The sequence below is a fragment of the Colius striatus genome, chromosome 1, assembly GCF_028858725.1.
Source record: "Colius striatus isolate bColStr4 chromosome 1, bColStr4.1.hap1, whole genome shotgun sequence".
NCBI classification, from domain to species: Eukaryota; Metazoa; Chordata; class Aves; order Coliiformes; family Coliidae; genus Colius; species Colius striatus.
This window is the reverse complement of record NC_084759.1, coordinates 760,105-770,740: the sequence shown is the minus strand read 5'-3', so window position 1 is coordinate 770,740 and position 10,636 is coordinate 760,105. Positions and strand designations below refer to the sequence as shown.

Here is a 10,636-nt window from a genome sequence, read left to right as displayed (position 1 = left end):
GCGTTTTGTCCCTCCGCGCGCTCCGTACGCCGCGCCTTGGTGCCGGCGCCGACCGCCCGTTCCCGCCCCGCCGCCATCTTGGAAGCGGGCAAGCGGCCCGCTCGGCGCCGGCGGCGCGCGGGGACGGGCGTTCCCCGAGGGGACGCGGGGGAGACGTGGCGGTGGGAGAAGGGACGAGCCTTCCCTAACGGCGGACGGCAGCGCCGGAGGGAGTGGCGGTGGGGGGAAAAGAGGGCAGAGAAGCGCCGGTGGCCGGAGGCAAAATGGCGGGCGCGGGCTCAGGCGGAGGGGCGGCGCGGTACGGCGGCGCGGAGGGGTCAGCGCGCTTGGCGGGAGCGGGAGGCGCTCAGACCGCGCGTTGCGCGCCCAGGAGCCGTTGGCACAGCCGGGACGCCGAGCGCCGCCATGCACGTCGTCAAGAGGGGTGAGGGGGGTCCTCGGCGCCGGCCCGGGCGCGGCGGGCTCGGCTCTTGCCTCGGGACGGGGCTCCCTCTCCTCTGGCTGCGCTCCCCTCATGGCGCCGCGCGGGAGGGGACGGGGTCCCTTTGCTGCAGGAGGGGACCCGCTCGTGGCGGTGGATGGGAGGGGACGGGGTCCCTTTGCTTTGGGGGAGAGCCTCTTATGGCATCGGGTATGAGGGAACGGGACCCCCCTTTGCTTTGGGAGGGGGAACCCTCTCATGGCAGCTGGTATGAGGGAGCAAAACCCCCTTATGGCAGCTGATATGAGGGGACACCCCCCTTCTGCTTTGGGGGGTCCTCTCATGGCACCTGGGTTGAGGGGATAAAACCCCTTATGGCAGCTGATATGAGGGGACAAACCTCTTCTGCTTTGGGGAACTCTCTCATGGCAGCTGGTGTGAGGGAACAGAACCCCCTTATGGCAGCTGATGTGAGGGGATAAAACCCCCTTTTGCTTTGGGGGGTCCTCTCATGGCACCTGGGTTGAGGGGATAAAACCCCTTATGGCAGCTGGTGTGAGGGAACAGAACCCCCTTCTGCTTTGGGGAACCCTCTCATGGCAGCTGATGTGAGGGGATAAAACCCCTTATGGCACCTGCTATGAGGGGGTAAAACCCCCCTCTGCTTTGGGGAATCCTCTCATGGCACCTGGGTTGAGGGGATAAAACCCCTTATGGCAGCTGATATGAGGGGACAAACCCCTTCTGCTTTGGGGTTCGTCTCATGGCAGCTGGTGTGAGGGAAAAGAACCCCCTTATGGCAGCTGGTGTGAGGAGACAAAACCCTTCTGCTTTGGGGGTCCTCTCATGGCAACTGGTGTGAGGGGATGGGACCCCCTTATGGCACCTGATATGAGGGGACAAACCCCCCTCTGCCTTGGGGTTCATCTCATGGCACCTTGTGTGAGGGAACAGAACCCTCTTATGGCACCTGATATGAGGGGATAAAACCCCTTCTGCTTTGGGGTTCCTCTCATGGCAGCTGGTGTGAGGGGATGGGACCCCCTTTCCTTTGGGGGACCCTCTCGTGGGGTGTGAGGGGAGGAGATCCCCCTCAGTTCGCTTTGGGGGACCCCTGCAGACACTGTGACAATGAACTCAGGGCTTGGTCCCCTCAGCCTGGACGGAAGGAGAGCGCTTGGCTCTCAGAGGAGGGCTCACCAGCCTTGGTGTGGCAGCAAGGGCTGTCCCTCAGGTGTCGTGGGCTGGGAATTTCTTGCCCCTGTCACCAGCACTTGGTGTGAGCTCCCTGGTTGCCTTTGCTGTGCTGCCACCTGCACCTTGGAGTGAGGGACCCCATCGACCCTCTGCAGTGGGGCCATTGTCCTTGGTGCCTCCCACCCCGAGCCCTGCCACAGAGGGCTGGCTCCTGGCCTGAGGCAGGGGCCAGGGGGATGCTGTGCTGCCCTGCTGCTCTCAGCTGAGGGGAGCTGCAGGGACAGGCTCCTGTTCCCCGACAGATGGGCGCCAGGAGCGTGTCATGTTCGACAAGATCACGTCGCGCATCCAGAAGCTCTGCTACGGCCTCAACGCCGACTTCGTCGACCCCGTGAGTCCGGCCTTTGCCCTGCTCCCTGCCCCCTGCCCCCTGCTAAAGGCAAGCAGGCACTGCCCAGTTATTCCAGGCAGGGAGTCTGGCCTTTGTCCTGCTGCCCTGCTCTCTCCCCCCTGCTAAAGGCGAGCAGGCACTGCCCAGTTGCTCCCCTTGGCCAAAGCCAAGCGTGGTGGCCTGTGCAGGAGCTCTTGGCAGGTGTGTTCATGATGAGCTGCTTCTAATTGGTTTGTGTTCTGGGGGGTTCTTTTTTGCCTCACAGGGACTCTGAGGCTTTGGTGGGGGAAAACAACCCGTTCACCAGCTGTAAATTGCTTTTACCTCGACCTTTGTTGGAGCTTCTTGTGGTTAGAAAAGAGTTGTTGCTGCAGTTCAGATGGTTTTGGTTGGGTTGGTTGCTCTCAGTTTCAATCTGCAAAGCTGGAATCCCACAGAGAGAGGAATTCTGACCTTCTCTAAACTAACCACAGTGTGCTTGCTGTCCCCTGGGACTGTAACTCCCCAGCTTTGTCTGTGCTGATCCCTCTCATGTGAGATTCTCCTTCCAAGGGCCGTGCAGAGGGTGGCTCCCCCGTGGGTGCACCGACCTCTGTGAGGTTTTGATGCAGATGTGCAGACCCAGGGTGTTGGTTTGGAGTTGCCAAGCTGGGCTCTTCCTGTCCCAAACACCCAATGATCTGTTTTCAGGTCTTGACTTGCCCCTGGACGACGCTGGGTGGTCGTTCTGTACCAAAAGCAGTGTCCTTCAGCCATAGGTGGAGAGCAGGAGCATCAGGGACTTGCTTACTGAAACACAGAGTGTACTGACCTCATCTCTGTGTTGTAGGGAGCTGCTGGTGAGGGCAGAAGCAAGATTCCCTGTCCTCCAGACTCTCAATACCCCTGTCTTGATAAGGAAGCAAATCTTACACGAGGCACTATTCAGCAGTGCTGTGTCACCTCTCTCTGCCCTGAGCTGGGTTTCTCCTTCTGGGCCTGGATAGACTCAGAATCATTTCAGCTGGGAGAGACCTTCAGGATCATCAAGTCCAGCCTTTGTCCTTTGATCTTCTTGTGCCAGATGCTGTACAAGGCAGCATTAAAGCTCCCTAACCTGGTGTGCTTGCCTTCAGTAAGGTTTGAACACCACAGCTCCTGGTCTTGTGATGCTGTTGGCACTTGGAATCACAGAGTCACAGCATGGTGGGGGCTGGAAGGGACCTTTAGAGCTCATCCAGCCCAACCCTTGCAGAAGCAGCTCCCACCTAGGTCAGGTCACACAGGACAGTTACCAAACCTGTCCCCTCCTGTGTGGGATGTGCTCTCACAGTGATCAGCATTAGATGCCTCACAGGATAGTTTCAGCTGGAATAGACCTTTCAGCCCATGGGGTGCAGCCTCTGTCCCAGCCCCATCACCCACCAGCCCATTGCCCTCAGTGCAACACCCACCCAGCTCTGAAACCCCTCCAGGGACAGTGACTCCAGCAGCTCCCTGGGCAGCCCCATCCAATGCCTGACAGCCCTGGCAGCAAAGCAATTCCTCCTCACATCCAGCCTGAACCTCCCCTGGGGCAACTTGAGGCTGGTTCCTCTTGTTCTGTTGCTTGTCACTAGGGGAACAGACCCACCCCCACCTGGCTGCAGCTGCCTTTCAGGTAGTTGTAGAGAGTGAGAGGGTCTCCCCTGAGCCTTCTTTTCTCCAGGCTCAACAGCCCCAGATCTCTCAGCCCTTCCTCAGCTGAGACATGCTTCAGATCCTTTCCCAGCTTAGCAGCCCCTCTGGGTCCTCTGCAGCACCTCAGAGTCCTTGTAGAGAGGGGCCCAGAGCTGGACACAATGCTGGAGGTGCAGCCTCACCCAAGCTGAGTCCAGGGCAATGATCAGCTCCCTGCTCCTGCTGATCCAACACTGTTCTGATCCAGGCCAGGATGCCCCTGGCCTTCTTGCCCACCTGGGCACGCTGCTGGCTCCTGTTCAGCCACCACCCCCTGGTCCCTCTGTGCCTGGCAGCCTCCTGCAGCCCTGCTGGGGGTTGTTGTGGCCCAAGGGCAGGACCCAGCAGTTGGCCTTGTTGGAACCCATGGCACTGGCCTTGTCCCAGCCATCCAGCCTGTCTGGATCTCTCTGTAGAGCCTCCCTACCCTCAGATCCACACTTCCACCCAGCTGGGTGTCATCTGCAAACTTCTCAGGGTGCCCTGGATCCTCCCACCCAGATGATGACAGAGACATTGAGCAGGAGTGGCCCTGGGGGACTGCACCACCAGCTGGGTTTCACCCCGTTGGCCTGACCCTCTCACCAGTTCTCCCCCAGTGCCAGGGAGCTAACCTCCAGCCCTCTCTCCTCAGGCCCAGATCACCATGAAGGTGATCCAGGGGCTGTACAGCGGCGTCACGACGGTGGAGCTGGACACGCTGGCGGCTGAGACGGCCGCCACCCTCACCACCAAACACCCCGACTACGCCATCCTGGCCGCCAGGATCGCCGTGTCCAACCTGCACAAGGAGACCAAGAAGGTGTTCAGTGGTAAGGGCAGCACCTAGAGAGGGGCTGGGAGTTGCAGGGGATGTGGATAGGGGCTTGTCTTCAGCAGGAGTGAGCGAGTGCCCAGGCTGGGGCAGGGAGGTGAAAGCCACCAGCTTGAACGTGTCACAGAGGAAGCAAAGCTGCCCCTGTTGTGTCAAGTGTCTGTACAGATGGATTGAGGGAAGATGGAGTTGGTTAAGGCAGGTGGCACCCACTTGCTTTCCCATCCATTGTGCCTTACAGTGGGGTTGATTTAGTGCAAGTGCTCAGGTGCATTGTGAGGTTAACAGGTTAGTACCAGGGCTGGGCAGGGGGAGCTGTGTGTGTCTGCTGAGCTGGAGGGGGTGAGTTTAGAGGAAGGATGATCCTGCCTCTTAAATCCTTAGAAAACAGAATTATCAGGGGACTCAACACAGGTTCATCAAGGGGAAATCCTGTCTGACCAACCTGATGCCATCTGAGAGTAGAACTGGCTGGGGAGATGAGGGGAGAGCAGCAGATGGCATCTGCCTTGGCTTCAGCAAGGCTTTGGGCACTGTCTCCCACAACACCCTCATCAGAGAGCTCAGGCAGTGTGGCTGGATGAGTGGAGGTGAGGTGGATGGAGAGCTGCTGAGTGACAGAGCCCAGAGGGTGGGATCAATGGCACAGAGTGGAGCTGGAGGCCTGTGGCCAGGGGAGTTGCACAGGGATGGGTTCTGGGGCCAGTCTGGTTCAACATCTTCATCATTGACCTGGGTGAGGGCACAGAGGGACCCTCAGCAAGTGCCCTGCTGGCACCACACTGGGAGCACTGGCTGATTGCCCAGAGGCTGAGCTGCCAGTGAGGGAGCTGTGGGCAGGCTGAGAGTTGGGCACAGAGGAAGGTGCTGAGGTTCCCCAAGGGCAAGGGCAGAGTCCTGCAGCTGGGGAGGAACCAGCCCCTGCAGCAGCACAGGCTGGGGGTGAGCTGCTGGAGAGCAGCTCTGGGACAGGGAGCTGGCACTGCTGGGGGGCAGCAGCTGCCCAAGTGCTGCAGAGAGGCCAGTGCAGGGCTGCCAAGGTGCTGAGGGGCTGCAGCATGTGTGTGAGGAGGAAAGGCTGCAGCTCTGGGGCTGCTCAGCCTGGGGAACAGAAGCCTGAGCTCAGGGGCACCTCAGCAACACTCACAAGCACCTAAAGGCTCCTGCAAGGTGCTGAAAGGCTCAGGAGCAAGTGCTTTGGTGCTGAGGGGAGGGAGCCCTGGCCCAGGCTGCCCAGGGAGGGTGTGGAGGCTCCTTCTCTGAGGTTCCCAACCCCCCCTGGACATGTTCCTGTGCCCCCTGAGCCAGGGGCAGCTGCTGGAGCAGGGGCTGGAGAGTTCCCTTCCAACCCCCAGCACTGTGATTCTGTGGGGTGATCCATAGCCCTGTGGATGTCCTTTTCCCCTGCCTCTGTGTTGCAGATGTGATGGATGATCTCTACAACTACATCAACCCTCACAACGGGAAGCACTCGCCAATGATCTCCAAAGAAACTCTGGACATAGTTTTGGCCAACAAGGATGTATGTAGCTGACTTTTTCCCTTCCAGGTTGTGAGAATTCCTTGAACTAGCTCAGAGAGTGAATGTGTCTCACTTCCAAATGAGCCATGTGTGCTGGGAGGCCAAGAGCCAATGCAGAGTGGTGCAGCCAGGAGCTGCTGGGGAGTTTCAAGCAAGGGTGTGGGACTGTCCTTCATGTAAAGATGCCTCTGTAGTAGAACCTGTTGTCATGGGTGTGCTCATGATCAGCACAGCTGAGGGTCTGAGGGAAAGCCTTGGTGTCACAATCTTCTTGTAGCAGCAAGAAGAGCTTTGTGTGTGCAGAAGGAAGAGGGGAGGGAGGTTTGGTCTCTTGGTTTCCAGGCCTGTGTCCTGCTGGGGAAGCCACATCCCTGTTTTGATTGAGTCTTGTGTTTCTCAGTGCCTGGTTAGGCCTCAGTGACTTGCAGCCAGTGGCTGGGCATTGTGCTTGACAGGGAAGGTTCACTTGTTGCAGGGTGGGTCTGTAAATGTAACTTTTCCTCTGTCTGATTTGCCCCCAGCGCCTGAATTCTGCCATTATCTACGACAGAGACTTCTCCTACAACTACTTTGGGTTTAAGGTAAAGAGCACATTGATGGTGATAACAGTGATGGCTGCTGCTTTGTTCTTGTCTGGAGCTGAGGCTTCTGGGAAGGGTGGGAGCACCCACAGGGTCAGGATGGGCACCGGAGTGGGTGGGACACGAGTGGGTTTGCAGAAAGCAAAGAGCATCTCCACAAAGCAGTTGCCTGACTGGGAGAGCTGGGCAGAGAGGAAGGTGCTGAGGGTCCCCAAGGGCAGAGTCCTGCAGCTGGGGAGGAACCAGCTCCTGTCCCAGCACAGGCTGGGGGTGAGCTGCTGGAGAGCAGCTCTGGGACAGGGAGCTGGCACTGCTGGGGGGCAGCAACTGCCCATGAGCAGCAGCGTGGGCTGGTGGGCAAGAAGCCAATGGCAGCCTGGGGGCATGAAGAGAGTGTGGGCAGCAGGGCCAGGGAGGTTGTGCTGCCCCTGTGCTCTGCCCCAGCTGCAGTGGGGAGGCCACATCTGCAGTGCTGTGTCCAGCTCTGGGCTGCCCAGCTCCAGAGGGACAGGGAACTGCTGCAGAGAGGCCAGTGCAGGGACACCAAGATGATCAGGGCACTGGAGCATCTTCCTTGTGAGGAAAGGCTGCGGGACCTGGGGCTGTTCAGTCTGGAGAAGAGGAGACTGAGCTCAGGGGCAGCTCATTAACAGTGACAAACATCTCACTGGTGGGTGTCAGGAGCTTGGGGCAGCACTTGTTGTATCCAGCAACAGGACAAGGGGTGATGGAATGAAGCTGGAACACAAACAGTTCCATTGAAACACAAGGACAAACTGTTTCCCCGTTGATCTGATGGAGCCCTGGCCCAGGCTGCCCAGAGAGGGTGTGGAGGCTCCTTCCTGGGAGGTTTCCAACCCCCTGGACACGTTCCTGTGTGACCTGATCTAGGTGGGAGCTGCCTTGGCAGGGGATTGGATTAGATGATCTCCCAAGGCCCCTTCCAACCAATGCTGGGATTCCATGAACTGAGTGAATCATGTACTCAGATTTGTCTTCCATGCTACTGGAACATCTCCCCCCCAGCCAGGCCAGTGCTGTGCCCTCCCCTGTGCTCCTGCTCCCCCCTTACACACTGTTCTCTGTGAGTTGTTTCAGGGTGTGAGGCAGTAGCTGTTCAGAGCATTTGGCTGTTCCCTGGTGCTGGGAGCTTCAGGTGGTTCATGTGAGCCTGACAGACTATCACTCTGTGTGTTTGGCACCCAGCACTGCAGCGTGGGATGCAGCTGCTCTGGGAAGTGTTCCTGTGCTATAGCTGACAGTGCTTTCAGGAGGGCTGGGGTTGTGGAGAACAAGCACTGCCACATCTGCCAGCCTGAGGTAGCATCAAACCCCCTGGCTGCAGGTCCCACCATCACTGTGTCTGTGAGAGGAGTGTTGATCTGCCTGAGGGCAGGAAGGGGCTGCAGGGGGCCCTGGGCAGGCTGGAGCCATGGGCTGAGGGCAATGGCATGAGGATGAACAAGGGCAAGGGCCAAATCCTGCCCTTGGGCCACCTCAAGCCCAGGCAGCTCCAGGCTGGGGCAGAGGGGCTGGGAAGCTGCTGCAGGGAAAGGGCCTGGGGGGGTTGGTGCCAGGGGCTGAGCAGGAGGCAGCAGCGTGCCCAGGGGGGCAAGAAGCAAAGGGCAGCCTGGCTGGGATCAGCCCTGGGGTGGCAGCAGCGTGAAGGGATTGATGATGGCCTGTGCTCAGTGCTGGGGAGGCCTCACTTCAAAGCCTGTGCTCAGTTCTGGGCCCCTCAGTGCAAGACACACAGAGGCAGCAGCAGAGCTGGGGAAGGGGCTGGAGCACAAGGGGCTGGGGAGGGGCTGAGGGAATGGGGGTGTTGAGGCTGGAGAAGAGGAGCCTGAGGGGACACAGCAGCACTCTCTGACACTCCCTGACAGCAGCCTGCTGGGGGTTGGTCTCTACTCCCCAGGACAAGAGGGAAGGGGCTGGAGTTGCCCCAGGGGAGGTTGAGGCTGGAAATGAGGCAGAACTGTTTCCCTGAGAGGGGTGTCAGCCCTGTGCCAGGCTGCCCAGGGAGCTGGGGCAGTGCCCAGCCCTGGAGGGATCCCAAAGCCCTGGGGTGAGGTGCTGAGGGCTGTGGCTCAGTGCTGGCTGTGGCAGGGTGAGCTCAGGGCTGGGCTCCAGCAGCTCCAGGGGCTTACAGGAGACTTGTGAGCTTTTTGTTTCCAATCGTTAGTTAGGTCCCAGGGACAGGGATGGTGCTTCCACTGAAGCCTGGGTCAGACAGCAGTGTGGAGTAAGCAGGGTTTCTCATCAGGAGATGGTACTTGCCTGCCTGCTAAACTGCATTCTCTCTCTCTCTTTCTCTCTCTCTCTCTTTTAAAGACTCTGGAACGTTCCTACTTGCTGAAAATCAACTCCAAAGGTAAGAACTGTCTGTATCAACATCAAGTGTTACTGCAAAGCCCTGGCTGTGGCTCAGAGCAGGGGCTGAGCAGGTCAGCAGGCTGCCTCAGAGCTTCCCATGCAGCCTCCCAGGCAGTGCAGTGTGCACAGAAGTGTCTGCAGCAGCAGTTCTCTGGGCATGTGCCACTTCTCCTCCATGTCCTGTGTGCCTCTGTGCCTGAGCAGCGGTTGGTCGCTGTCCCAAGTGTGGGTGGCTGTTGCTAACAGTGGCAATGTGCTTCACCCATGTTTTAAGGACCTTAATGCTCTAAAAGCAGCCTGGTTGGGATCTAGGAGGTGAAGCAGGTCCTGTCCAGCTGGTAACTGTAATCACAGAGTCACAAGGGCTGGAAGGGACCTGGGAAGCTCACCCAGTGCAACCCCCTGCCAGAGCAGCAGCACCTAGAGCAGCACACAGGGACTCATCCAGTTTGGTGTCCCCAGAGGAGCCTCCACAGCCCATCTGGGCAGCACTTTTTCATTGCTGTAACCTGAAAGAGCTGCTGTGCTCGTTTAGATCCCTGGCTGTTCCTGCAGGCTCTCAGCATGAAAATCCTGGGACACCAGGAGGGTGAGAGGTTGACTTCAATGCAGGAAACCCTGGGGGCAGCTGCACTGGGTTTTGGGCAGCTGGCTGGATTTTAACTGTTGATACAGGTGTGTAGTGTTCCTTCTGTTTTCAAGGGAAGGCTGAGGGGGGAGCTCATGAACACTCACACACACTTCAAGGGTGGGAGTGAGGAGGCTGGAGCCAGGCTGTGCTTGGGGATGGCCAGTGACAGGACAAGGGAGCTGGCAGGGTGCAGCAGCCACGGGGCATCAGCAAAGGGAATGAGGGACTCCACAGTTAAGGGACCTCAAAAAGCAGCTGCCAGAAGCTTCACCACAAAAAGCTGCTGTTTCTGCAGCAGTGCCACAGGGGCTGCCTGTCCCTCTGCTGAGAGGCTGAGGGAGCTGGGGCTCTGCAGCTTGGAGCAACCTGAGGGCTGAGCTCAGTCATGCTACAGGCACATCAAGGTGGGTGTGAGGAGGCTGGAGCCAGGCTGTGCTCAGGGATGGGCAGTGACAGGACAAGGGGCACAAGCTGGAACAGAAGAGGTTCCAAAGCAACACAAGGACAAACTCCTTCCCTGCTGAGGTGAGGGAGCCCTGGCAGGGGCTGCCCAGATGGGCTGTGGAGGCTCCTTCTCTGCAGCCATCCCAACCCAGCTGGATGAGTCCCTGTGTGCTGCTCTAGGTGCTGCTGCTCTGGCAGGGGCTGCACTGGCTGAGCTCTGCAGGTCCCTTCCAGCCCTTAACAGCTTGTGTCTGTGTGAGTTACCCTGTGGCATGACTCAACCCATCTCCCCCCTGTGCTCACACCGTGTCCCCTCCCTTGCCCTTGGTGTGTAGTGGCCGAGCGCCCCCAGCACATGCTCATGAGGGTGTCTGTGGGGATCCACAAGGGCGACATCGAGGCGGCCATCGAGACGTACAACCTGCTGTCGGAGCGCTGGTTCACTCACGCCTCGCCCACGCTCTTCAACGCCGGCACCTGCCGCCCACAGCTCTCCAGGTACCTGTGGCTGGGCTCTCGGGGTGCTGAGGGCAGGGGCTGTGTGTCTGCTCTTGCTTTGGC

The 10,636-nt window shown here is 59.1% G+C and overlaps 1 protein-coding gene across 1 annotated transcript in view; it reads left to right on the top strand.

The window, feature by feature from the left end:
* The first annotated feature begins 68 nt into the window (after window positions 1–68).
* The window catches only part of RRM1 (ribonucleotide reductase catalytic subunit M1), a 29,305-nt gene continuing 18,737 nt past the window's right edge, over window positions 69–10,636 (top strand). The window contains exons 1-7 of the mRNA XM_061990039.1: window positions 69–424; window positions 1,921–2,009; window positions 4,342–4,519; window positions 5,943–6,043; window positions 6,565–6,624; window positions 8,959–8,998; window positions 10,411–10,573. Of these exons, the coding sequence (XP_061846023.1) occupies window positions 406–424; window positions 1,921–2,009; window positions 4,342–4,519; window positions 5,943–6,043; window positions 6,565–6,624; window positions 8,959–8,998; window positions 10,411–10,573 (650 nt within the window). The 5' untranslated portion in view covers window positions 69–405. The remainder of the gene's footprint in view (window positions 425–1,920; window positions 2,010–4,341; window positions 4,520–5,942; window positions 6,044–6,564; window positions 6,625–8,958; window positions 8,999–10,410; window positions 10,574–10,636) is intronic.